The 26,152-nt window shown below is 40.0% G+C and overlaps 1 protein-coding gene across 2 annotated transcripts; it reads left to right on the top strand.

Moving 5' to 3' along the window:
- The first annotated feature begins 909 nt into the window (after positions 1–909).
- Positions 910–24,193, top strand: LOC120524197 (immunoglobulin kappa light chain-like). Of its 2 annotated transcripts, none has more exons than XM_039746073.1 (6): positions 910–970; positions 2,500–2,850; positions 7,132–7,452; positions 11,008–11,131; positions 21,754–21,812; positions 23,856–24,193. In XM_039746073.1, exons 1-4 carry the CDS (start codon positions 928–930, stop codon positions 11,100–11,102), a joined length of 810 nt encoding a protein of 269 aa, XP_039602007.1. In that variant the 5' UTR covers positions 910–927; the 3' UTR covers positions 11,103–11,131; positions 21,754–21,812; positions 23,856–24,193. The 2 variants fall into 2 exon arrangements, with proteins under 2 accessions (XP_039602007.1, XP_039602008.1); XM_039746074.1 differs by lacking the exon at positions 21,754–21,812 and adding an exon at positions 19,850–19,908.
- The last annotated feature ends 1,959 nt before the right edge of the window (positions 24,194–26,152 follow it).

Here is a 26,152-nt window from a genome sequence, read left to right as displayed (position 1 = left end):
AGATCTTAAAATGGCTGTGCACCGACGCTTCCCATCCAACCTTATGGAGCTTGAGAGGTGCTGCAAAGAGGAATGGGCAAAACTGGCTAAGGATAGGTGTGCCAAGCTTGTGGCATTATATTCAAAAAGACTTGAGGCTGTAATTGCTTTCAAAGGTGCATCGACAAAGTATTTTGCAAAGGCTGTGAATACTTATGTACATGTGATTTCTCAGTTTTTTTATTTTTCATAAATTTGCAAAAACCTCAAGTAAACTTTTTTCACGTTCTCATTATGGGGTGTTGTGTGTAGAATTCTGAGGAAAAAAATGAATTTAATCCATTTTGTAATAATTCTGTAACATATCAAAATGTGAATACTTTCTGGATACACTGTACGGGGACGGTCCCCAAAACTTTGTTTGTTTTGTGACGTATTATTTTTTACAAGAAGTAATCACCACAAGAGGTACTCACATGCTTTTTCACCATTTTTCCATCTTTTAACAATTTCTCAGTTTCTAGTAAACACGATGTATACTTTGTATGCCAGTAGGCAACAGAGGACGGAGGAAGTTTTTCCAATGTTTCAATTAAAAAATGTACTGGAACAGTTCCTATTATAGAAATTTTGTTAACTAAAGTGGTTTATTTTTAGTTTTATTTTTTAATCCTCCTGATCCTATGCATGCCTGTGATACGTAGGCTCCTTCAAAGCAGAAGTGGTTTTAATTGAGCTTGTTAATCATACTAAAGTAATAGATGAGTAGGCTTATTATGGATGAATTTATATATTGGTTAAATACAACTTCCTGTACAGTAAACAACAAAAAAAGCTCAATGCTTATTGGCCGCCCACTTTTTTTTTTAATCATTTATGTTAGAAGTGAGGAGCTCCATTATCTCTTTTTGTAATTTGAGGTCACTTGAGATCAAATGAGGAGCTAAAATGATTGTGTGCTCCATCTTCTTGATGCTGTGTTGCAGACACTGTAAGTATCAGCTTACTTTTTCATTACGTATTCATTGGGGAAACCTGTTTCAAGATATTTCCTATTTTTTCCATTCAAGAAATACAAAAAATCAATGCAATAAATGTAGTTATAATTATGTAATTCTTATTAACTTCCATTTGAGGGATGTACATAGCAATACATTTATAATTCTGGTACAAACGTTCTGCATGAAATCAGATTTATAGGACAACCTGCAAAAATAATATTTTGCATTAAATATTTATATTTATCTATTTAATGCTTATATTTTATATGAATAATACTGGTGGCACTTTAGTTTTGTTTTCCATACAAAACAGATATTCACGGTCTATTATTAATGATAAATAATTTAACATAATAAGACTCTTGAAATATGCTACTGTAACTTTTCACTACGTTTTATCATGTATAGAGGTTTTTAATATACAGTATTTTATAAAATTAAGACTGCTAATAGACAGAATAAATGCCTAAACTAAAGTATTACCACAATAATGTGAATTTCCCCTTGGGATTAATAAAGTATCTATCTATCTATCTATCTATCTATCTATCTATCTATCTATCTATCTATCTATCTATCTATCTATCTATCTATAACATTTTCCAATGAACAGACACAGGTTAAGTTGGCATTTTATAGTATGAGGTTCATATTAACAATTTAAGGCTTGATTAGATTAAGGAGAAGCCATCGAAAATCATTTAAACTGAATAACGATGGAGCTTCATAAGTGTGTAATCTTTACTTTCTGAGAGTGAACCTCCATTTAGCAACATCTTGATCTTCTTTAGAATAAACGACTGGATGTCTAGCTTTGTACATTGAGTATATGTAGTAATGGTCTAAGATTATTAGAATGTCTGGAGTGTGACCCCGCACAATAGCCTATAATTCCAGTTTATATCCCACCGCTTAGCATTCAACACTTTTGTACAGTCAAGGTTGACTTCAAAACTTCTCAGTTTTGAACTCAGTGCATACAGCTTGATTTTGGATTCTCTTAACCAACTGTCCTTTGCATATGTGTGCTGGCAGCAACACATCGTCCGTGTTGACATTCAACATATGCACTCCACAGGGTCATGTGCTGAGTCTCTTAGTATGACTGTGTAGCTTCAACAGCTTCAACTCCACCATTAAATTTGCTAATGACACCAACAAATCTGATCACCAACATGACAAGAATGGATGTCTTAGTGGGGCCAGGACAACACCCCAATTCTTAATGTCAGCAAAACCAAGGAGCTGGTCATAGATTTCAGAAAGCAATGTGCAGGCACACAAAAATATAAAGGGTAGGGAAAATACAGTACATAGTAAAATAACATAAACATAGTGTAGCAGACACAACAGGAGTTTAATGGCTGCCTGCCTTTATCATAACAAATTTGAATGTTGATTACTGATATATTATTTTAAATATTACAATGGTGGCTCTTTATTAATTACTTCAGAGCTTTGCTTGCACATTATCTTTCACCCACCTTAAAAGTTCTTTGTGATTTTTTTTTTTTTGCAGGTGTAATTCTTGCAGATTTCCGTCACGTTCAGACAGTTAGAGCCCAGCTAGGGGACTCTTTAAGCCTTGAGTGTTCCATAAAGCTATCTTCTCAGTACACTTTATTTTGGTTTAAACAAACTCCTGGAGAAGCACCTCAAAACATTGTGTTCTGGTCAGGTAACTTAAATGATGATATCTATTATAATGATAGATTTAATCAGAGAGGACGCTATCGAGTGAAGAAAAGAATGAACTCCTTCAATCTATCCATTATAAGCCTTGAGATCACCGATATGGGAACCTATTACTGTGGAGTCATGAGGCAACGGAACATACTCTTTGGTAATGGAGCGGAGATCTGCTTAACAAGTAAGGATTACATGAGAGTTTACTTGGGGAATTGTTAACAAATGTTGTGGCTTGCAACCTAAGCATAGGCAAGTAAAAGAAAGCTTGATACTGGTTTTAAATATACTGTATGTGTTGCTTATGCATGAGACATGGACTACAATTATATTAGTTATTATGAAGTTCAATTAATATGTTTTTTAAATATTCCTGTATATTTCAGCTATAAATGGAAACTCCCTGTATTGTGTTGATAACAATTTAAAGTGCAATAGACTCTACTCAATCAGTACTGTTCAGTAGAATTTTTACCAATTGAAAACAGTAATAGGAGCTTTTAATAAATTAATGTAAATTACACTATTAATGTGTTTATCGGAGTGTCTTTACTGGGTGTAAATTTAAATCAAAAGAGGAAACAGGCTGGAGAAATTCTAATACAGGAATAAGGATCAAGTAAAAGGAATGAGGTTGAGAAAAATGTAGTTAATGAAAATAAAAGAGAACATCATGGAGAGATATATCATAGAAAAATGAAGAGCAGCGTTAGTGAGTTTATATATATATATCCATCCAGCTATATCCCAACTACAGGGTCACGGGGGTCTATGGGAGCCAATCCCAGCCAACACAGGGCGCAAGGCAGGAAACAAACTCCCGGCAGGGTGCCAGCCTACCGCAGGGCACGCTCACACAAACACACCCACACACCAAGCACACACCAGGGACAATATAGAATCACTAATGCACCTAATCTGCATGTCTTTGGATTGTGGGAGGAAACCCATACAGACACGGGGAGAACATGCAAACTCCACGCTGGGAAGCGAACCCGGGTCTCCTAACTGTGAGGCAGCAATACTACCCACTGTGCCGCCCCTATATATATATATATATATATATATATATATATATATATATATATATATATATATATATATATATTCATATTCATATATAAATACTTTACATATATAATGTTTAGAAATGTGCTTGCAAAAGTATTATGTATTATACACAATATAAATGAAGTATAAAAGATGTCCTATAAATATTTAACAAAATTTGTATAATAACATAAATTTGAAGGAACAGTAATTTAGAACTAAAGATGTTCAAATTGATGTCTTTCTTTTTTATTTCTTTTATGTCTATGGCTTACAGAACTTTTATATGACAATCAAACATTAGCATCAGTAAAACAAAATTACAAGATTTTAAGAAGTCATAAGATTAATCCTATAAATCACAGAGATGGCACTAAAATCTTCACTCTCACCCAAAACAGACAGCTAATTAGGCAGTAAAAAAGGAGGCCAACTGTAATATAAAATCTCAATTTAATTAAAACCATTGGAGTTTGGCAGAAAAACAGGCAGGTGCTCGGCAAACTTATTTTAGAATAACATCAAGAAAATCTTACCAGTTACTAAAGAAGCTCTGCACAGTTCCATACAGGGAAAATGCAATTTGTCTAGTTTCAGATAATATAAACTTCATTTTCAATGAAGTTATAGAGGTGCATTCAGATTCTTCCAATTACGTACAATTTGTCGATACATTAACATTAACAATGTGGTATAGAAACTAATGCTGAGTTTATCGACAGATACCCTAAACTCATTTGAAATAACTTAAAAGACTAATGTATAAAAATTTATGATGATCACACATCCGATATTCTCTGACAGATCAGAAAAACTCTAGTTTACCAATAACTGTAATTTATTGCGCTCTGATTTGCACAGAGATTATTTCCTAAATAATACATACTAAAATAATAATATACTGTATATTTTTAATCTCTGCTATTGAATTATACATTTCCTTTTTATTAGTTGATTTGCTTCTCTTGTAGTCAAAGGATTAAATTCTGTTTGTAATAACAGCCTGTTTTTAAAGAATATGTTAAGGTGAGTGTGAATATTCTTTGCCAACCTGGGAAATCTTGGCAATTAATTGTGATCTCTATTTAGTTTTCAGTATATTTTTATAATGTACAAATGATATCATTTATCCTCTCTGATATAGTTTTAATGCAAGATTTAATACAGAGGAACAGGTTTTTGCCTGCAAAACAATAGTCAATTCTTGAATAACTATGATATACTTTAGAAAAAAAAGAAATATTGTTGTGAGTTGGGATAGAAAAATCTGCATGGGCTTGTGTGTTTACAGCAGTTTTGGATAATGAGTTGGCAGCTGTGGAAGAAACTCCCCAAAGGAAGACAGGACTAGTTTAATCAATTAGATTTTTAATCATTCACAGATGAGTACATGAATTCTACGTTGCAAGGCAGAAGAGCAGTTCAATTTTTCAATCGGCTTTTTATATTTTCTTCTTCCTCCTCCTTCCCCTTATTTATCAAAAAAACATAATATTGTTTACTTAAGCATTTTATTTTATTTTATTTTATTACACTAATGGGCCATCTGTTCTTGAATGGATAGCAGACACAAAATCTTTTTAAAAAGACCTTCAGAAGTTGGTGAATATCTGGAAAATGCAGTTTAATGTAGTAGCGTGCATTGTGATACATGTAGGCAATAGAAATGTCAATTAAAAATACAAGATGGGAAACACTGCCCTAAAAAAAGATCCCTCTTATAGGGATTTAGGAGTTTATATTGACAACACAACATAATTTAAGCAATGTGCAGAAGTAATTAATAAGAGAAATAAAATAATGGCTTCTCTGAAGAGACTCCTAAAAAGATCCATGGTAAACATATAACATTGTGCTGTGCATGCAGAGAACACAATAAAAAACATAACCTGTAAATCTTTCTGTAAAATCAGATTATACTTTGAAATACAAAGCCATCACTGCATTGTCCCCTGCGGTATGTGGTGTTTGCTGTTCACCATTATGACACAGTCAGAGTGAATATGAGGTTCAATGGATTGGCTATTTACATTCGTGAAAAAAATGAACAGTAAAATGTGCATTCAAACTATGCCTGCTGTCACAGTAAACTGAATACACCTGAAACAGTAAATGTGTTCAATGACACTGAGACTGGCACCAGCAGAACTACGTACCCCAGGCGAGGCCTTGCATAACCCACCTTCTGACTGCACGTCTAAATGAATAAGAAAAGTATAATAACATTACTGTCTAACTGGAAATACCAAACATGCCACACCAGAATATAATTGCAGTGTTTTAAGACGTAGTATGTGCGATACATAATCCAGAACATTTTATTAATTTGCTGTTGTTATGCCATGTAGTCAGGCAAATCAATCCCTGAGCTTCACCTACCTTGTGCTACCATACCCTTGAATGAGATAACAGCAATTTTAGATTTTCATTTTCTTTCAGCATCAAGTCTTTTGTTCAGATTCTTTTTCTCTCTCCCTGTCCTTACACATTTTACATATTTATCTAATATATGAGTTGTAATGGAACAGTACAGCCCCAAACATTTGAAATATATAGACTGGAGGAAATTGAGGGCTTGTTTTTAGAAAGAGACCTTGTGGGCAAATCCTTTTCAGCTTTGGATTTAGATGCTGTTCACTAGAAACTTTTTCAGGAGTTGTCCTAAGGATCACTTTTGGTCCTCTAAGGCTTTTCTTTTCTAAGACAGAACCATAACTTCATACATGGAAGAGCTAATTCTCATTCCTGCCACAATGAATCAAAGAGGAGAACATAATGTGTATGAAGCAACAATTCAAGTTACATCCTCAGGTGCGTCTTGATATCCTTTCTATGAAAACCACAAACAGGGGCAATGACAAGACACGGTGTTGAGGCATAGTGAATGAATTTGGGTTTTCATTCATAGCTCTCTCTGTTTTCATGTAGGGATTGAATAGCAAGCAAAACCGGCCCCTTTCCCACATATTCCTGCAGCATCTCCCACAACACATGCTAAGAGACACAGACATACTTTTTCCAAATCTACAAAACACTTGTGTAATGGGCAATAATACTACCACACACCCTTCAGGAACTGTCCCAGAGAGAAGAACTGGTCTAATGCTCCATGGCCAAAACGGTGCCCACATTTTTCCTCCTGTCTCTTAGGCTCAACCATCAGATAGCGTCCCCTCTTCAGAGACTGAAGAATATGATTTCACTGTAGTTGGGACACACCCTATGGTCACCTTTCTTAAACATGATGTGAGGTGGATGGATGAAAATCAACCCATGTACTGCATATCAGTTTACTTGGCCCATTGCAATGCATGGTTTAATGTTTTGAATATATAAATTTTGGCCATTCATTGTAAACATTATATTATCTTAAGGATGTCATTAAAATTTTAAATGTTTGTTTATTTCCAATTAGGCAACAAAACTGTAAGAAGAATCTTTCAGAGACCGGTTTTGAAATCTGTGCGGTACGGAGACAGCGTTACAGTGGAGTGTGTAGTAAACCGAGCTGTGTTTGGAGATGTGCATCTGATATACTGGCTTCACTGGACTGTTGAAGGGACCTACCACAGCATAAGAAATACTCATGGAAATAAAATAACCTGTGCTGAAGACTCCCAGGAGTGTGTCTACAGTCTTCAAAGGCAGAACTTTAGCTCTGAAGATTACGGAATGTACTACTGTGCTATAGTGTCATGTGGAGAAGTCATTTTCGGCAATGGAACTGAATTTACAGGTAAATGTATCTGATAAAGAAGATTGTAAACAGATTCATTATAACATTACTTTTACTTATTTAGAGTCTCATTTAACAATTGGTTTTACTGAATGGGCCAATCAGGCCATGACCCAGGAACTCAAATATCAAGAGGTTATATATATATATATATTGTGGCGGACGGGCCGGACGGGCCGGCCGGGACGCCTTCGACATATGTTTCGGGGGAGCAACCCTGGGCCGCTCAATACCTCCCCCGGGATGCTTAATGGCAGCTTCCTTGGCTGACAGTGGTGTCTCAGCTTCCCTCAGGGCTCCATGGGAGATGGAGTTCTCCACAGCCCTGTTGGGATCAGGGGTGGCCGCCAGGGGCGCTGCATGGGTACCTGAGCCTAGCTAGTCAAGTCTTCAGTCCCACCCAGAAGTGCAACCGGAAACAGGTGATCAAGCACCTGGAGCACTTCCGGGTGGGCTATAAAAGGGGCCAGCAACCACCACTCAGTGGCCAGAGTCGGGAGGAGGAGGACAAAGCTTGACGGGAGGAGTGGTGGTGCCAGAAGTGACTGTTGTGGTTTGTGCTTGTGCTATTTTGAAATGTGTTGTGCCTGTGGGGTTCACGGGGAAGACGTGCCCCACAGGTGAAGAAAATAAAAGTCTTTCTTTTGTTTTTACACGTGCCTCAGTGTGAGTCTGTGCTGGGTCGGGCGCAGTATATACAGTATATATATATACAGTAGAGTCCCGCTAATCCGAACCCCGCTAATCCGAAAATCCGCCTAATCCGAACAGGATTTTTTCAATTTCGTTATCTAACTAAAAATCCAAAATACAGCCTTACTTAAAATTGAAACAAGTTCGAATTTACTCACATATGTAGAATCCATGTTCTGTACAGCATTTACACAAAACGTAAAAAGCAAACCATTATCTAAGAGATAAAGTCAGTGATCTTCTTCTGATGCAACGAACTAAAACGGCTTGAAAAAGCAATGTTTCGCCAACGCCGCATAAACATAACATCTGTTGGGGTTGCATCGGCATGTTGCTCAACGTAGCGCAAAGCGAGATCAAGGGCACTGGCTGCAGCAGTGTGTGGAACAACATCAGTCGGCGCGTCCCCTTCCTCCTCACTGCCGTCTGCGTCGAGATCAGCTGACGTTCCCTGCACAGCTGCCACAATGTCCTCATCTCTGTAGTCGTCAACGGCCATCCACTCTTCCACGCACTCTTCTTCTGCATTTTCACAACCTGACATTCTTTTCACCAATTGAAGAAGTTCGCAATTTTCTTTTGTCGGGGGGAAAACTGTTTGGACAAACTCTAGCTCAGGCCAGAGATTTTTCCAAGACTTCTGTAAGGATTCCTTGTGTGTGTTTTCCCAAGCTTCAGCAACCCAGTAAATAACATCTTTGATGTTCATTTTCTTGAGTTTATCCAAAATTGTTAGCTCTTCATTATCTTCAAGTAGGCTACGAAGAAGCATTTTTCTATAATTCTGTTTCAAAGCCTGCCAAACCCCTTGGTCCATTGGCTGCAAAATTGATGTGACATTTGGTGGGAGAAAAATAGCCTTGATATCATCGCAAACAATTTGCATTTCTTCTGGATGTGACGGAGCATTGTCTATAAGTAACAAAGCACGAAGAGGCAATCCATTTTCTTTGTTAAACGCCTTTACTTTTGACACAAATTGATTGTCAAACCATCCTTGGAACAAGGCACGATCCATCCAAGCTTTCTTTTGATTTCTGTAAAAAACAGGGAGAGAGTTCATGTTCTTAAAACAGCGTGGTTTTGCCGATTTGCCGATAACCATCAGTGGAAGCTTATTTGTGGCAGAAGCATTGCTGCAGGCCAACACAGTTAGGCGCTGTTTATCCATTTTAAACCCTGGTGCAGATCGTTCCTCTTGTGATGCAAGACTTTTGGTAGGCAATGCTTTAAAGTTAAGTCCTGTCTCATCTGCGTTGTAAACTTGCTGGGGTGAGTAGGAAGAAATGATGCATTTGAACTTCTCAAGGTATTCAACAGCTGCTTCGTTGTCCACTGACAATTTCTCCCCAGTTATTGTAAGCTGCCTGATTCCATGTCTTTTCTTCCATCGGTCTAAGAAACCACAACTAGCCGTAAATGATACGTCACCGTCCAATGAGCTTGTTCAATTGAAGCGCCTTTTCTTGAATTAGAGGGCCAGTGATAGGGATTCCTTTCTGTCTTTCTTGTGTAAACCATAAGAAAAGTGCTTCGTCCAATTTTTCGTAAGAAGACACTGTCGTCTTGCTACGTTTTTCAATCGTTTTTTCACTTGTGGTAGTGCAAAACTGCTCAATTTTACCTCTGTTCTTTTTCCAATCGGAAATTGTTGCTTTCCCGACACCAAATTCCTTCGATAACTGAGTGGCACTTTCACTTTTGTCTAGTCTTTTCAACACTTCCAGTTTTTTTTTTAATGTACACGAGTTATGTTTGCTTGCCATGATGATTAACAGCAGCGACAAGCACAGAATGTAAAGAAACCACACTACACACCACTCACAAGGACTCACAAAACACAGGGCAAGTGCGCGCACACGAACAATAACATTGCACAAAACACATCACTCAGCAGTAGCAGGTGGCACACTGACTCAGTGACTCATAGTTTGGGAACGGAAATCAAGAGGAATGCGTAGGTTTAGGCGCATCTAGGTCACTGCCCTTCCGCTACTACTCACGTACCGCCCATCATAATGATTTTACCTCCGATCACAGTCACACTACAGTGCAGTTTAAATTGCAGTGTACTGGAATACGTAATTTTTTACCTTTAATTCTTGACACATCAGACGCTTAATTCGCCTCATAAAGTCAATACAGTATATGGCATTATATGACAAAGCTCCGCCTAATCCGAATTTTCGCTAATCCGAACAGGGTTCGGTGCCAATTAGTTTGGATTAGCGGGACTCTACTGTATATATATATATATATATATATATATATATATATATATATTCATAGGTTTGAATCACATTCTGATTGTCTGGATGGTTACCTACCAGGTGACACTTGTGGTTGGTTGGCCTCTCGGCATATCTTCTTGCAAGAAGCACCTGCCAAATAACACAAAGAGTACACAAAAACATGTTTCGCCTTAATTGGGGTTCACTGGATGTATCCACCTTTGTTTTTCCTTACAGGGATCGAATCTCAGGCATCAGCACCTGAGGCAAAGCCTCTAATGCTCACCATGGCGGCTTCTTCACTTACCTAACACATTGAAGATCAGATTATTACATTCAAAGGTCTGTAGTACATGTCTCGTGTACTCTTTGTATTATTTGGCAGGTATTCACATATCTATGATCTGCTTCTCGCAACTGAGTGGACATGGCAGATGTTTGCCAACTGGCTAACCAACCACAAGCATGACCTGGTAGGTAATCATCCAGAATGGATTGATAGACCGGTTGACTGAAAGAAAGGGCTACCAAAATGCATACCCTCTTGGAAATATCAGTTGTGCAGAGCAAGAGTTTTGTCATTATTAACATGTTTGAAATATTATGTATCTGTTCTTAATGTTTTTGACAGATCAAAGCAACCATTTTGAACTTGACCCTGTGGTCTTGGTACTGGGCATGACCAACATTCTCCTTCGTGATTTTACTAATTGTGTGTGTCACTAAGAAGATGAGATCCCAATGGAAAAGTAAAAGTGAGTAATTTTGACTCAAGATAAGGTGTTAATATGAAGTACTGCCATTTTGTAACAACTCTCAAGTATCCCAGTGAGTCTGACCGTACTGTGTACGCTTCTTTATTTCAACACCTGGACTTGTTATCTTTTTCCTTCACAAAACTATAACTAATGTCAAACACTCTCAGTCCAATTCAGGGCACTAAGGACACAGAGTCTATGTTGGCAGCACTGGGCACAAGTCAGAAACCACTCTCACACACATAAGGCCAGTTTTGAATCTGAATCTGCAGTCAAGCTAATGCATGTTTTTCAGGATGATGGAGGAAAATCAGCACAGACATGGGGGAAATTCACAAACTCCGCAACAACATTGGTCAGACTACTGCCATAGGCTACAGGATACAATGCTACCAACTGCGCTACCATAAAATATAATTTTTTTTTTGTCAGCACTTCAATTTTTTGGCACAGTTTACTTTTCCTTTTATTAAGTTCACCCCCTTTTGTTAAGGTGGCATGATGGTGCAGTTGTAGCACTGCTGCAATACAGTAAGGAGACCAGGGTTTGTGTCCTGGGACCTCTCTGTGTGGACTTTGCATGTTCTCCCTGTGGGTTTCCTTCAGGTGCTCCGGTTTCCTCCCACAGTCCATAGACATGCAAGTTATGTGGATTGGTGATACTAAATTGGCCCTAATGTGTGTTTGGTGTGTGTGTGTGTATATTTGTGTGTTTGCCCTACAATAGACTGGCACCCTGTCCAGGGTTTGTTCTTGCCTTGTGCCCTCCTTATGCTAGCTGGGATAGGCTCCAGCACCGCCCCCCCAACCACCCAAACATGACCCTGTTAGAATTAGGGGGGTTTGACAATGACTGACCTTATTTTGTCTGTAATGTGTATTTACAAAGTAAGCTGTGATTTTTATTTGTTCTTGAAACAGTGTATAAGGCCACAGGATTCTCAGTTGCGTAATAAGATGTTTAATTATTGATTTAATTTCTATGTAGGAGGTCAATATGATAACATGGTGGTCAGCGTTGCTCCACTGTACAAGATTTGATTCTTGTCCCAGTCACTGGATATTCAAAGTCACCTCATGTCCGTGTTTCCTGAGTTACTCATGGTTCAGCCCACATCCAAAACACCTGAAATTTAGGTTTACTGGTGATGCCAGATTGGCCAGTTTCTTATATTCTGCCAGATGTTTCCAGAAAACAATCCAGCTCCTAGTGGCTATTTGTATTAAATAGGCAAGGAAATGCATGATTGAATGGAAATAAAATAAACAATATTTCTCGAGGGAGCGTGGTGGCGCAGTGGCTAGCGCTGCTGCCTCGCAGTTAGGAGACCGGGGTTACTTCCCAGGTCCTCTCTGCATGGAGTTTGCATGTTTTCCTCGTTTCTGTGTGGGTCTCCTCCGGGTGCTCCAGTTTCCTCCCACAGTCCAAAGACATGCAGGTTAGGTAAATTAGTGATTCTAAATTGTCCCTAGTGTGGGTGTGTGTGTGCCCTGTGGTGGGCTGGCGCCCTGCCAGGGGTTTGTTTCCTGCCTTGTGCCCTGTGTTGGCTGGGATTGGCTCCAGCAGACCCCCATGACCCTGTGTTCGGATTCAGCGGGTTAGGAAATGGATGGATGGATATTTCTCACAAAATGTTTGATATATTGCGAAATTTTCTCACCTAATTTCCTAAAACCACTTTTCCTAGTGAGGTTGCAGTGGCAGCAGCCAAAGTAGGTCAGCTCAGACTTCCCTGTCCACAGCTACACATTATAGCTGTTCCCCAAGTGTTTTCAAGACAAATGAAAGATATAATCTCGTCTGCATGTCCTGGGTCTGCAGGAGGGTCTCCACACCGTGGGATGTATCTGGAACAGCTATAAGAGGAGCATCCTTGGAAGACTTCCTTACTATCTGCTGAAACCCATCTCAATTGGCTCCATTCGACCTGGAGGAGCACCGACTCTGCTCTGAGGCTGTCCCAGATCACTGAGCTTCTCACCCTATTAGAGTATCAGCCCAGCCATTCTGCAGATAAACCTCATTTCTGCTGCTTGTACTTGTGATCTGTCTGAGAGGTTTGTCTTTAAACTCAGCTGTCGCTTCAGCACCACAGACTGACACATTGCCCACATCCATTTGTCAGTTCCACATTCACTTTTTCCAACACTCGTGAAAAAAAATCCCAAGATTCTTGAACTCCTCCACTAAGGGCAGTTGTTCTTCCATCTTCTGAAGAAAGCAATCCCCTTTTTTCATGTGTAAAGCAACTATTATGAAAGCACATGTCTATCATGAAACAACTCAGCCCCCCCTTGGACCAATTTTGTTGAGATATGGCAGACTTATTCATCAAAAAAATTGGTCAAGACCGTTCAGTTTTCATTCAGATATCTCAAACAGATCACACTATATCAAGTTTTTCAATTTCAAAATTTCTATTGAACAGTATTAGCGAATTTGCGAACTTGCCTATCTTAAAACTGAGAGGTATTCTGTATGATTTCCACTAGAAGTTAGTTTTACCTTGAGAGAGGTCCCTTGTGTATTTTGTACATTTTCCTCTTTAAATTGCCTGACAGTCACTTAGATGTCTGATGCAAGTCAGTGAAACGCCAGGTAGAGCTCATGGGTGCAAACAGCTCACTCCACAACACTGTCTCCTGCTGCTTTATGTAAACTAACAGGAGTACGGAAAATGTCACTTCTCTGGAAATAAATGGAATTTGGAAGCAATTATGTAAACATATATAAGACTGAACTGATTAAACTAATATTATCTGCAGATTATTATCGTAAAGAACCAACGTTATCAATCTACAGCTAAATGGTGTTTGATCTAATTAGTTAACTAATTAGTTAAATGGGAATGACACAGCTGCCTTAAGTGATACAAATTTAAAATGGACAGTGGAGTTGGGAGTTGGTAGGCTTCAGTGGCTTAAACCCATGATCTCTGGTGCCCTGATCTTTCAACCCCGATATGCACGAATAATCGCAGCAAGCCCCTGATCTTCTTTCGCAGTCTGTATCATTTGTATTCCAATTATACCATTAATCAGTTCCTTTCCAACCTCTTACTTATATATATACGGTATTGTGACTATGGCCGTCCAAGACCCCGAAGCCACCAGATGGAGCCCTCCCTGCAACATGGAGATGCCCCGAATTCCAGCAGGGCATCTTGGACTTTGGAGTTTTAATACACAGCCCTGCTGGATAACGTTGGGACCGCCAGGGGACATTGCAGGGAGGCACAGAGACGTTTATTTTCCATACAACCCGGAAGTACATCCCAGTCACATGGTTGGAAGAAATAAAGTACTTCCGGGCTGACAAAGAAAAGGAGTTTTCACCTGACCCGGAAGTGCTGGATAGTCACATGGACTGAGGGATCAGAAGCACTTCTGGGTCAAGGACTATTTAAAGGACTGTAGGAGATCCCAGGGTTGAGCTGAGTCTGGAGGAAGGGTGGCAACACGTCTGGGAGCGGAGAATTGTATTGATTATTGATTTATTATTGTTATTGTATGAGTATAGTGGGTGCTTTGTGCACATTTTGGTCCGATTAAAAATTATTATTGGACTTTTATCTGGTGTCTGGCGTCTGATCTGAGGGTTCAAGGGGGCGACAGTGCCCCCTATCTGTCACTATATATATATAAAATCCAATGTTTGTCTGTCTGTCTCTATGTCTGTCCACTTTTTACAAGAGAACTACTTAACAGATTTAAATCGTTTTTTTTTTCTGTAATTTGTTTGAGCATTCCGGTTGATTTTTCGGCTTCTCTCATTGAGCTAAGCATCATAGTTTGCTTGCGGTACCGATTTATTTCAGCGGCTGCGGGCAGGGGGGCAGGGCCCTCCTCACTCACACGTCAGCCTTATTTCAAGTTGATCTACCTCTTGCCACGTGTTGGAGCGTACCTTGCTTCCGCTTACCTAGTGATACCTGTTTGTTCAGCAGACATTATCCTCTTCAGATTGTTAAGGAGTAACGTTTGACATTTTTGAGAGAGAGAGAGAGATCAGAGCTAAAGACTGTTGAGAGTGTTTTAGAGGGTACCTGCTGATTGCCAGAGATATCACAGCCACATGCTCTTCTCCCCACATGGGGAACGCTCTCCCGTCAGACCTGAACACAATCAAATACAGTGCCAGTGTCTATTGATTTTTAAAGTTTGTCCTGTTTCACAACTACGTGGGTGCAGCCGCGGGGGACAACTAGCATTTATATAATTTTAGCAAATTACTGGATTTTTAACTAATACTAATAGCAAGATGGGGGACTTATTTCAGTTCCTTTCCTCCTTTCATGGGGTAATACTGAAAGTGATTTTATGATGGCATTTTGTATTAATAGTTCCTTTTCATTTGCTAATTATTGGCTACTACTCTACTGGGTAAACTTTCAAAAATGTTATGTTTAAGAAAATTGAACAACAGTTAGCCACAGACCCCCCACCACTAACACACATCAGTCAACGTCATTTTCACATCACTTGAACTGGACTCTGCTGCTGCGTATGAAAGCTGCTGAGCCACCACAAGCCGATTTGTGCTCCGTTTATAACTCCATTGTAAAGTGCTGTTAAAAAGTACATATTTATGGCGTCTACTAACAAATGTCATTGCATTCTATTAATGCTATTATTTTTGAAAATGAAAATTAAATACAAAACTATTTAATAAACAGAAATGTATTAACTGACTCTTGGATGAAGTAAATAAAAAATGCAGAGAGACATGCAGTGGGTCAAGACCTCTTCACTTACGCACCAGCCTCAGGGTATGTACCTTACCTCCGCTTAGCTAGCAAACGAGAGAACTACTTAAAGGATTTAGATGAAATTTTTTTCTATAATTTATTTGAACATTCCGGTTGATTTTGCGATTTCTTTTATTGTGTTAAGATTCATAGTTTACTTGCATTACTAGTTTACTTACTTTATATTCGTGATAATTCGAGACAGAGGCTGTGGGCCAAGGGGAGGGGGAAGTGTGATGTCAGGAGTGGGGAGCCGAGCGGGTCCCTCATCACTGTCCTGCTTCATTACTACGTGGGGGGAGCCACGGGGGACTGCTAGTCTCTATATATAAAAATCCAACATCTGTCTGTCTGTCTGTCCACTTTTCATGAGAGAACTACTTAACCGATTTAGATCTGGTTTTTATCTATAATTTATTTGAACATTCCGGTTGACTTTGCGACTTCTCTTATCATGCTAAGTATGATAGTTTGCTTGCAGGAGGGATTTATTTGCGCTGATCAGTGACAAAGGCTGCAGGCCAAGGGGAGGGGTAAGCATGACGTCCGGAGAGGGGAACCGGTTGGGCCCTCCTCACTCACGTGCCAGCCTCAGTTTGAATCGTTCTACCTCTGGTCACGTTTTAGAGCGGACCTTGCCTCTGCTTAGCTACCTGTTGTTTATTCGTTTTTAAAGTCTGTCCTGTTTTACTACTACGTGAGCGTAGCCGCGGAGGGCGGCTAGTTAATTTATAAATCTGAAGTTCTGAGTATATTCTATTTGTTTTTAAACAATAAATGGGAATATGATCCTGAATGCAGAGTACAGCTGTTTTAGCCAGTTGTGTGACTAATCTTGTTTCCAACTGTGAGGGTCTTTTCTTTTTGTTGTAAGCTCTGGCCATTTTAGTATCACAGTGCTTGCCCTTCTGTGTCTGAAACCCTAACAGTTACCGGCAAAAAATTCGCCACTCTCAGTTGTGTGTATTCACTGGGACCTAAACTTGGACTGCTGGATTCAGATTGCTGAGTAGAGCCATCTTGATGAGTTAATTAGGGGAAGTTCTTATTTAGCTCATCTGACTAAGATAGCTGTAGTCTGCACTCTTACTTCAGTGGCCAGACTGAGGACATGCAATCTAGGGGGTCACCGCACCAGGTGACTCCATCATTGGTGACATTCAATAATTCTGTTCTACATTTTGTCTGTGCTTGTATTATTATAAAGCCAATGTGATGTAGCTTCTCAGCTAAACAACATACACTCTTCGGTCACTTTATTAGTTTCACCTACCTTGTACAGGGTATGACACAAACACACACACCCCAGCGTTACCTTAAGAACTGCCTTTATTCTTTAAAAAATGAATTCTTAGAAATTATGATCCAAGCTGATTTGATAGCAGATTTGTCAGCCACATACTCATGCAGCAAACCTCTCATTCCAGATCATCCCAAAGGTGCTCTATTGGCTTGATATCTGTGAAATGTTAGGCCATTGGAGTAAACTGGAGTCACTTGGTGAGGTGTACTTTGTCACATGACACATTATCCTTTTGGAGTATGGCATACTGTGTCCTTAAAGGGATGTACATGGTCAACAATGATGGTGCAGTATTCAAATTATAATACATTTTCAAGTAAGTCCCCCTCAGAAACTCATAAGGAAGTTGAGTCTGATATATGCAACTTCCTGACAGAGTGGACCCAGACAGTCTCCGTCAGAAACATCATCTCCAGTACCAACAAGCTGAGCACTGGTGCCCCCCAGGGCCGTGTAGTCAGCCTGCTTCTGTTCACTCTGCTGACTCACTATTGTATGGTTCCATACAGCTCTAACACCAGCATTAAGTTTGCAGATGACACAATGGTCATGGATCTCATCAGCAATGGAGATGAGTCAGCTTACAGAATGGAGATACGACAAATGGTGGACTGGTACAAGTGCAACAATCTGTCTCTTAATGTGGACAAAACAAAGAGATGATTGTTGACTTCAGAAAGGGCTCTGCGGTGGAATTGGTCAAAAGCTCCAAATTCTTTGGTGTGCACCTGGTGCTGAACCTACTTGACCAATTAACATCACCTTCATAACCAAAAAGGCACAGCAGCATCTCCTCTTCATTCTGCAGCTCCTTCTACCTCCCACCATTCTACCACATTCTACAGGAGCACTACTGACAATGTTCTGGACAGTTGTATCCCTATCTGGTTTGGGAGCTGCAGTGTTTCTAACCATAGGTTCTTACAACAGATAAGTGCACATTGGGATCTCTAGGCCCTCCGTTAAAAATATCTTTATAAAGTGAAGCATCTTCAGAGGCTTTCGCATTGCTAAAAAAATGCTCCCATTATCCCCCAAGGTCTCTTTGACCCACTTCCATATGACAGAAGGCACTGCAGCATCCAAACCAGTTCTGACACAGCAATACAATAGACAAAACACAGATTATAAATAAAATAAAATGCAGAAGTTAAAATCAGACAGAGCAATTGTAATCAAGAGAAAAAGCAATCTTAAACAAATGAGTTTTAAGTTTAGATTTGAAAAGTGAAAATGATTCAATATTTCTAAGCTCAGATGGCAGTGAGTTCCAAAGCTGGGGAGCAGAGCAACTGAATGCTCTGTTCCCCATAGTGGTAAGACGGACGAAGGGGACAGTCAAGTGGATGGAGGAAGAGGATCTGAGGGTGCGGAAGGGAATGGCAACATGGAGGAGGTCAGACAGATATGGAGGGGCAAGGTTGTGGAGAGCCTTAGAAGTTAGTAGGAGAATTTTGAATTGAATTCGGAACTGAGCTGGAAGCCAATGAAGCTGCTGCAAGATGGGAGTGATATGGTGAATAGAGGGGGTTCTAGTAATGATGCGGGTAGCTGAATTCTGGACCAGTTGAAGCTTATAAAGAGATTTGCGAGAAAGACCAAAGAAAAGGGAATGACAATGTATGGATGACAATGAAGCTGCTTGACTTGACTTATCAATAAATCCATCTCTCGTATACCTATATCTTCATTAAACAAAGTGCATAACATTTATATTTATTTCTATAGCACGTTTTCATACAAATGATGTGCTTAACAAGATGAGGTCAGATGGCCAGGAGGATAGAAAAAAAAAATAAATAAATTTGCAGGGGTTCCGAGGCCACGAGACCACCCAGCCTCCAATGGGCATCCCACCTATCTTAATCAGTCCTCATTAGAGCCATTTTGGCAGAACCTTAACTGAACTGTAGCTTGCTGGTCATTAAACTGATGGATATTTTAAGATCAGTTGCTGCAGTATTCAATATACAATACCGTATTTCATCAGTGACCCTTCTTCAGCTATAACTGTGCATATGAGGCCACAGAACACATTGTGAACCCCATTAGGTTCTCACCTTCAGCCCACAATAGTATCTTTTATAGCACATATGGTAATTGGAATCTCTATACTGGCTCTACTTCTTGTAAGGGATATTAATTCTTTCTAGGATGGTGTTGACATATAATGACGTACAGTAATATCTTCATGCAGCTGCCGGTCACTACGCGAAGGCGTTCAGCACAACGATCAGCTGGGGACCGATTGGCTGTACATCACTTTCATTTTTGATCTCCAAATCACTTGTATCAAAATCGGAGTGCGGTAGTCTGAGTCTGATTCAGCAATAATACACAAAACTTTGTCCACGGAGTATTTGCTTTGCACATTCGCTGAGCTCTATCAGATCCTCCTTTAGCTCCGGTGGCCGGCGCCTGCATGAAGACAGCCCAAAAATATTCAGCCCTCAAAGACTTAACGGGGACAAAGCCAATGAGAGTGAGAGCACGGGACAATGAACAGATATGCAGTAGCCTTCATATGGACAGTAGATTAAATATTTACATATTAAAAATAAAATCATTTAAATCAGTGTCAAATTTGAATAGTATGAATGACAAAAGTAAACCTCTGCACAAGTACACTCTGTTTACAATTTATTTTTTTAATTTTCATTTTAGGAGATGTTACACAGAAAAGTGAAGAAACATCTCTGACTGATGGGCCAGACTCTGTTCAGGTAGAGTGCATTAAGGATAATCTATCACTTGAGGGGCTCCCTCACATAAACAGATTTAATTGACACAGACTTGAAAGTGAAATACCTCAAAATGTTATTGACATCAGTATTGTTCTCTGCTATTTAAGGGATGCTATATAAAACAAGAAATTATATAAGGTCTGAAATGACACAAAGAACACAGATAAAGATTTGGGGTTCCACCTTGGTAACCCCACATAATTTGACAGTTGAGTAGATTAAACATGCAGTCAGTTGCAGTAATATCTTTACAGACATAAGTCCAAAAGAACCCCAGTAGGCAACTGGTTTGCTGGTTTATGAAGGAAGATGGTAGGAAGGGGCGGGTCTAGGAAGGCGGACACTGGAGATGATGTCAGTAACGGTAGTTTTGTCAATTACCCAGTATGCACAGGGAGAAAGACAGAAAGGATCAGTGGCAGTGGCAACCCCTGGCTCGGTGGGTAATTTCATTTACTAGAGCCTGTAAGCTGTCTCCCATGGGCACATACAAGACCAAGGACAATTAATGTTTAATGCATTTTAAAGATGGGTATTTATTCATAAAGCTTCAATTAATAAGTAACTCCTATTATATGTCCTTTATAACATAGCATAGCTCTTTACCTGTCTTGTATTTGCCCTGTTTTTATGTAAATATTGAAATGTGATCCTGGTGAACGTTATTTCGTCCCAATGTACGCTGCAATATAGTGTATGGATGACAATGAAGCCACTTGACTTGACTTGTCAATAAATCCATCTCTCGTATATGTATATCTTCATTAAACAAAGTGCATAACATTTGTATTTATTTCTATAGCACGTTTTCAAACAAATGATGTGCTTAACAAGATGAGGAAAGAAAAAAGAAAAATATAAAAATAAGATTAGTCAATATTAAGTAACAAAGAATAAAGTAAGGTCAGATGGCCAGGAGGATAAAAAAAAACAAAAAATAAATCTGCAGGGGTTCCGAGGCCACGAGACCACCCAGCTTCCAATGGGCATTCTACCTTTCTTAATCAGTCCTCATTAGAGCCATTTTGGCAGAATCTTAACTGAACTGTAGCTTGCTGGTCATTAAACTGATGGATATTTTAAGATCAGTTGCTGCAGTATTCAATATACAATATTCAATATTTCATCAGTGACCCTTCTTCAGCTATAACTGTGCATATGAGGCCACAGAAAACATTGTGAACCCCAATAGATTCTCACCTTCAGCCCACAATAGTCTCTTCTATAGCACATATGGTAATTGGAATCTCCATACTGGCTCTACTGCTTGTAAGGGATATTAATTCTTTCTAGGCTGGTGTCGACATATAATGACGTACAGTAGTATCTTCATGCAGCTGCTGGTCGCTACATGAAAGCGTTCAGCACAACGATCAGCTAGGGACCGATCAGCTGTACATCACTTTCGTTTTTGATCTCCAAATCACTTGTATCAAAATCGGAGTGCGGTAGTCTGAGTCTGATTCAGCAATAATACGCAGAATGTTTTCTACTGAGTATTTTGCTTTGCGCATTCGCTGCACTCTCTTATCAGATCCTCCTTTAGCTCTGGTGGCCGGTGCCTGCATGAAGACAGACCAAAAATATTCAGCCCTCAAAGAGTTAAAGGGGACAAGGCCAATGAGAGTGAGAGCACGGGACAATGAACAGATATGCTGTAGCCTTTATATGGACAGTAGAGAAGTATCAAATATTGACATATTAAAAGTGAAATCATTTAAATACTATAAGTGCCAAATTTGAATATTATGCATGACAAAAGTAAACCTCTGCACAAGTACACTTTGTTTACAATTGATTCTAGTTTTTTAATTTTCATTTTAGGAGATGGTACACAGAAAACTGAAGAAACATCTCTGACTGATGGGCCAGACTCTGTTCAGGTAGTGTGCATTAAGGATAATCTATCACAGTGGTGGCGAACCTATGGCACGCGTGCCAAAGGGGGCACTCAGAGCCCTCTCAGTGGGCACGCGTGCCAAAGGGGGCACTCAGAGCCCTCTCAGTGGGCACGCGCGCCGTCGCCCGGGCACAGAGTTTGTTACTATAAAGCCAGAGGAATGCGGGCCGGGCTGCTCCCTCACCGCCCCTCTTCACGCCTCCGGAGGACTTTTCACATCACCACCCTCTGCCCAGCAGCCCAATGGGAGCGCTTCCTTCCTCTCCTGTCTGGGGTAAGGCGGACGACACACATGCTGCTTGAGGGTGTGGCACGGACTGTAGCCTTTTGAGTCTGTGATTCCTGTGGTGGGGTTGGAGGGGATGTGGTATAGCGGGTCCACAGCTCAAAATTGAAAAGGCCAGTTTTAACAGATAATTGCCGCACTCGCGGCTTAAATGGGGTCATGGTAGAGTGGCCGGAGCGGTTTCCGGGAGCTTTGTGATGCGGGCAGTCCTCGCTTAAGCGCACAGGTGAGGAGTCGTCCGATCTGTAATTGTTGCCGGAGTTGCTAATCGCCACACCTGATCCACGACCCTGTAATATATAATGGAAGCTTTGGGGGCGGAGCTTAATAGGGAAGACCTGCGTGAAACACTTGAGAGGATCGAAGGGATGACAAAGGACAGCACAGCTAGCTATGAAAATGAAATCCTTAAAGTGTGGAATTCTCTGCCAAATAATTTTAAGTCAATGAAGGCACTTGAGATTGCTTTCCTTACTTTGTTTGGATCATCTTATGCTTGTGCGCAGCTGTTTTAGCTTTGAATTAAATCAAATCTGACACCAGAAACAGACTAACAGATGACCTGAGTGCTGCATGTGTTGCTCTCAAACTTACAAAGTATGAGCCAAGGTTAGACAAATTATCAGCATGCATACAACAGCAAAAAGCACATTAATTGTTCAAAAGCATACCGAATGCAAACTTTTACCTTTCAACAAAAAGTTGTTTGTATCATTGAAAGCTCTGTTATTATGTTTTTCTTTTAAGACAAAAGATGTTAATGCATGAGTTGCTTTTCTAAACTAAAAGCTCAGTAGATAGACAGACAGAGCATCAGTATTGGCAGTTCAGTCCAATTTATCATCCAGCTGCACTCCCAGGTATTTATAGGTCTGTACCCTCTGCACACACTCACCTCTGATGATCACGGGGTCCATGAGGGGCCTGGGCCTCCTAAAATCCACCACCAGCTCCTTGGTTATGCTGGTGTTCAGTTTTAGGTGGTATTCAGGTTAAATTGCCATGTTGGCACTTTGCGATAAATAAGTGGGTTTTGGATTGCAGTTTGGGCACTTGGTTTCTAAATGGTTCGCCATCACTGATCTATCACTTCAGGGGCTTCCTCACATAAACAGATTTAATTGACACAGACTGGAAAGTGAAATGCCTCAAAATGTTATTGACATCAGTATTGTTCTCTGCTATTTAAGGGATGCTATATAAAAAAAGCAATTATATAAGGTCTGAAATGACACAAAGAACACAGATAAAGATTTGGGGTTCCACCTTGGTAACCCCACATAATTTGACAGTGGAGTAGATTAAACATGCAATCAGTTGCAGTGATATCTTTACAGACACAAGTCCAAAAAAACTTAACTAGGTAACTGGTTTGCTGGTTTATGAAGGAAGATGGTAAGAAGGGGCGGGTCTAGGAAGGCGGACGCTTGAGATGATGTCAGTAATGGTAGGGTCGTCAATTACCCAGTATGCATAGGGAGAAAGACAGAAAGGATCAGAAAACAGTGCCAACCCCTGGCTCGGTGGGTAATTTCATTTACTAGAGCCAGCAAGCTGTCTCCCATGCGCACGTACAAGACCAAGTACAATTAATTTTTAATGCATTTTTAAAGATGGGTATTTATTCTTAAAGCTTCAATAGGAGAATAATATGGAAAAGTTGGACAGGTGTCAAAAAAGCTAAAGCTCATAAATGGATAACATTCCAAATGTTTTAATGAATTATTGCTTCTCTTGCAGCCACATGGCTTGAATTACGCTACTGTGAATTTTGTAAAGCGAAAAAACAAACACAAAGAAAGAGCGAAGACCTCAGTCATGGACACAACATATACAACTGTTCGATTTCAACAACAATAAAGACATTTTGAGAAGTGTCTTTACCTGCACACATGCTCATCTGGAGAAATTTACATGTTTAAAGTCAGACTTTTTCTCATTAAAAAAAACTAAAGTGAAATATGTCATTAATGACAAAATAATAATTCTGTAAACTAAAACTGAAACAAAAAATAAAATGTCTGAAAACTAAAAATAAATCATACTGTACTGGAGTAACGACTAGGAGATTTCTGTCATTAAAGTTTGCCTTTTTTTACCGCTTGGACTTATTCTTTATCATTTTCTTTATATTATAAAATAATAACATTTTTGTTTATCATAAAGATGACCAATTTTATTTTCTAAAGGGCACCACCATTTTGTATCATTTGTTGTTGGCAACAAGACCCCATTGATCCAAATTCCCAAAGCCAGCCTCCACTGCATAGGACCTGATGGTGGACACCAGAGTTGAGGGAAGCTTGTCAGACCGAAGAAGGTTGCCTTCTGGGAAATGCTATCTATAGGATCTCTGTACTCTGCTTGAGCACAGGAGGAGTTTGGAGAGGTTGTGGAGAAAGACTATCAGATGGCCTTGAAATTGTTCTGGCAAACTATTCAACGCCTTAGTAGAGGAAGGCGTGACCTTGCCCAGACTCTATTAAGCATGAATGGGGAATGGCTGACCTCTTCTGGGGAAATTGTCAAGTGGTGGAAGGAACACTTTGAGGAATTCCTCCTATCAGGAGGCAGCATTGGACATGTTCAGTTGGTGAGATCCCATCACTGTTGTTGAAGTCACTATGGTAGTCTGAAGACTTTGTAGTGGTAAGACTGCTGGAATGGATGAAATCCATCCTGAGATTTTGAAAATATTGGGCAATGTTGTTATAGTGTAGTTAACACATCTACTCTATGTTATATGGAAGACGATTAAAGCACCCTTGGAATGACGGACTGGTGTGGTGGTCCCCATATTTAAGAAGGGGACCAGAGGACATGTTCCAACTACAGAGGGATCACACTCCTCCACAATGGCAAGGGTACTGGAGAGAAAAAGTCATCTGGTGGTTGAGCAAAAGATATTGGAGCAACTCCTCCTTCTCTCTGGCACAGTTGCTGGAGGGTGCATGGGAGTATGATAACGCAGTTTACATGTGCTTTGCAGATTTGAAATAGCATATGACTGTATCCCTCAGCATGTACTTTGAAAGATGCTGCAGGAATATGTGGAAACAGGGCCACTCTTACATGCTATTTGTTCCATCTATGAAGGCAATGAGAGTTGTGTCTGAATATGTGGTGTTCAGTTAAATTTATTCACTGGGGTGTCTGACTCCATCATAGCTGTATCTTATTATCGCTCCTGTTTGTGGTTTTCATGGACAGTATATCAAGGCTCAGCCGAGGATGTGAGAGTGTCCAGTTGACAAGGCTAGAGGTAGCATTGTTGTTTGATGCAGATGGTGTTGTGTTCATTGCCTCATCTGAGTGTGACATTCGGCATGTACTCATTCAATTTGCTGCCCAGTGTGAAGTGGATCAGCACCTTCAAGTGTTAGCTCATCATTCTTTCTCTGAAAAAAAAGTGGATTGCTCTCTCCAAGTGAGGGGGAACAAATGCCCTTAGTGGAGGAATTCAAGTATCTTGGGATCTCAAGATTGGTGGAAAAGGGGAATGTGAGATTGACATGCAGACTGGAGCTCCTTTGCAGTTGCTGTATTGGTGTGTGGTGGTGAAGGTGAAGGTGAAGCTGAGTCTAAAAACAAAGCTCTCAGTTTACCAGTTGATCTATATCCCTGTCCTCACCCTATGGTCATGAGTTGTGGATAATGACCACAATAATGAGATCTTGTGTACAAGTGGTGGTTGAGTTGAAATTCCTTAATAGGTTGAGAAACTCTGTAGTTCAGGAGTCCCTGCTTCTCCAGATCAAGAAAAGCCAGTAAAAATGTTTTGGGGATGCTGTAAGAATGCCCCCCAGGCGGCTCCCATTAGAGATTCTCCACGCATGTCCCACAGGGATCAGACCCTGCAGCAGATCCAGGACTCAGCTGGCTTGGGAAAGCCTTGGAATTCACCAGGAAGATTTGAGAAGGAAATCTGTGAAAGTTTTGATAATGTTTTTATTCAAATCATGGATACAGGTTGAATTTTTGCATCTGATTTAAATGGTCGCACTGATGACGCAAGGTGAGGTGACATCTGAAACAAC

This window comes from Polypterus senegalus, chromosome 2 (genome assembly GCF_016835505.1).
Source record: "Polypterus senegalus isolate Bchr_013 chromosome 2, ASM1683550v1, whole genome shotgun sequence".
NCBI classification, from domain to species: Eukaryota; Metazoa; Chordata; class Cladistia; order Polypteriformes; family Polypteridae; genus Polypterus; species Polypterus senegalus.
This window is presented reverse-complemented; position numbering and strand designations above follow the sequence as displayed.

Coding starts and splice junctions, on each gene's coding strand:
- LOC120524197 (XM_039746073.1), top strand. CDS start 928: ATGATTGTGTGCTCCATCTTCTTGATGCTGTGTTGCAGACACT. Junction 2,851..7,131: donor AGCGGAGATCTGCTTAACAA/GTAAGGATTACA, acceptor ATTTCCAATTAG/GCAACAAAACTGTAAGAAGA. Junction 7,453..11,007: donor CAATGGAACTGAATTTACAG/GTAAATGTATCT, acceptor TGTTTTTGACAG/ATCAAAGCAACCATTTTGAA.